This window comes from Teleopsis dalmanni, chromosome 1, assembly GCF_002237135.1.
Source record: "Teleopsis dalmanni isolate 2A chromosome 1, ASM223713v2, whole genome shotgun sequence".
Taxonomy (NCBI): domain Eukaryota; kingdom Metazoa; phylum Arthropoda; class Insecta; order Diptera; family Diopsidae; genus Teleopsis; species Teleopsis dalmanni.
Window position 1 is genome coordinate 36,699,099 of NC_051846.1, and position 1,678 is coordinate 36,700,776.

At 32.0% G+C, this 1,678-nt stretch overlaps 1 protein-coding gene across 1 annotated transcript; it reads right to left on the reverse strand.

The window, feature by feature from the left end:
• LOC119668338 (endosome-associated-trafficking regulator 1-like) lies at positions 1–1,672 on the reverse strand. The gene is made up of 3 exons (XM_038077811.1): positions 1,008–1,672; positions 757–944; positions 1–269 (listed from the first exon to the last, which is right to left on the reverse strand). The coding sequence occupies exons 1-3, from the start codon at positions 1,593–1,595 to the stop codon at positions 134–136; spliced, it is 912 nt and encodes a 303-aa protein (XP_037933739.1). The 5' UTR covers positions 1,596–1,672; the 3' UTR covers positions 1–133.
• Between the last annotated feature and the right edge of the window lie 6 nt (positions 1,673–1,678).

Consider the following 1,678-nt stretch of genomic DNA (forward strand, 5'->3'; position numbering starts at 1 on the left):
TATATTTTAAATTTGCGTAAATATTTAACAAATATATGTGTAGCAAACATAATTCTGGTAATTGTTATTTTAGATTCACTGAAAGGACTAAATATTTTATTAAGTTTTAGTTATCTTTTTAGATTTCTAGAATTTACAACGCAGGTCCGCCGGAGTATTCGTCAAAATCATCACAATCATCCATATAATCTGGATATGGTTCTGGACTATTTGAATTGTCGATATTTGCAGCTAGTCGACGTAAGTTATCCACTCCAAGAAGAAGTTGTCTAAAATGTAAAAATATTTTTTAATACTTTATTTAAAAAATAATCAATTTATTTTAAAATTAAATGTTAAAATTAAATATAAACACGTTTTTATATATTTTATTTAAAATAAATTAATTCAATCATAAAAAGAAATAGTTAAAACAAATTTTATATTTTATTTTATTTTAATTTTCTTTTTTTATAGTTATTCAATTTGCATATCTTATTAATAAAAAATAAAAATAGCTAACAATATTTTTTTCCGAAATCTTTAATAACTTTCGTTGTTGTTAATAATATTAACTTGCAGTTAATAATAGTTAATAATATTAGAAATCGTTTTCATTTGCAATTAAATACATTGAAATATATTTTTTTAACAAAAAATCAATTTTCGTAAAAAAAAATAAGTATAAAAAGTTTAAGCGTTTCTGAGTGCCTATTTTTTTTACAGCACCATATCATCATTATATATAAATTAAAATATGAATTTCTGATTTCTTACTTTAAATTATTTTCCGCATTAGATGCTGCCTTTAGTAATTCCTTAGAAATCTGTTGTGTTCTGGACGGTCTTTCACATTTGCCACGAGCACTAACTCCATCTGTTGTGCAGCCCCTTGTACTACAGCCACCAACTGCACCCTCTTCACGTAACTCATAATTCTCACGTCGCAATGTTTCAACTTGAGCCTATTTAATAATTTAAAAATTATTTATTACTATTTATTGCTTTTGTAATTCATGATAACTCACCGTTAACTGTGTGACTTGGTGTTTTAATTTTGTCACGTGACTTTGCGTCGCTGCTGCACGTTTATTATTATTATCCAAAATTGCTTCCACTTCCGACATGTTTTGAGATAATGTTCTGCTATAAGTTAGATCAACACGTGAGCGGTCCTGTAGCTGTCGTTCCAGATCATGACCACGACGCGTTTGTTCATTTAGCGCTATACGAGCCTCGTTCAATTCACGCTGTAATCTTTCATTTTCAATTCTAAGTCGCGAAAGTTGTGTTGTCATTGAATTATCCTCTGGTGAGCCCATTGAGTTTGATGGTAGACCGGCAGCTACGTCTGCTAAACGCTGTGAAGAGTGTATAATTGGACCATCGGATAAGAAATCAGGCAGCATTTTTGAACTACCAGCCGATTCTGTTCCTACTCCTGAGCCAATTGTACTATTTCCTTTCGGTATTCCATAGCCTGTTGCTGCATCTACATCAGATCCTCCAATCGAACCACCACCCATAGCTCCACCACCGGTTCGATCTTCAGAAAAACCGATAGGAGAATTTGGTGGGGAATTTAAGTGCATTTCGTTTGCATACCATGAATCCATCCAATGGTCTTGCACAAAATCGGGTAGAGCCGAGGCAACAGCTGTTGGAGGAAAATCACTTCCATTATTAGGTAGTGGACGTG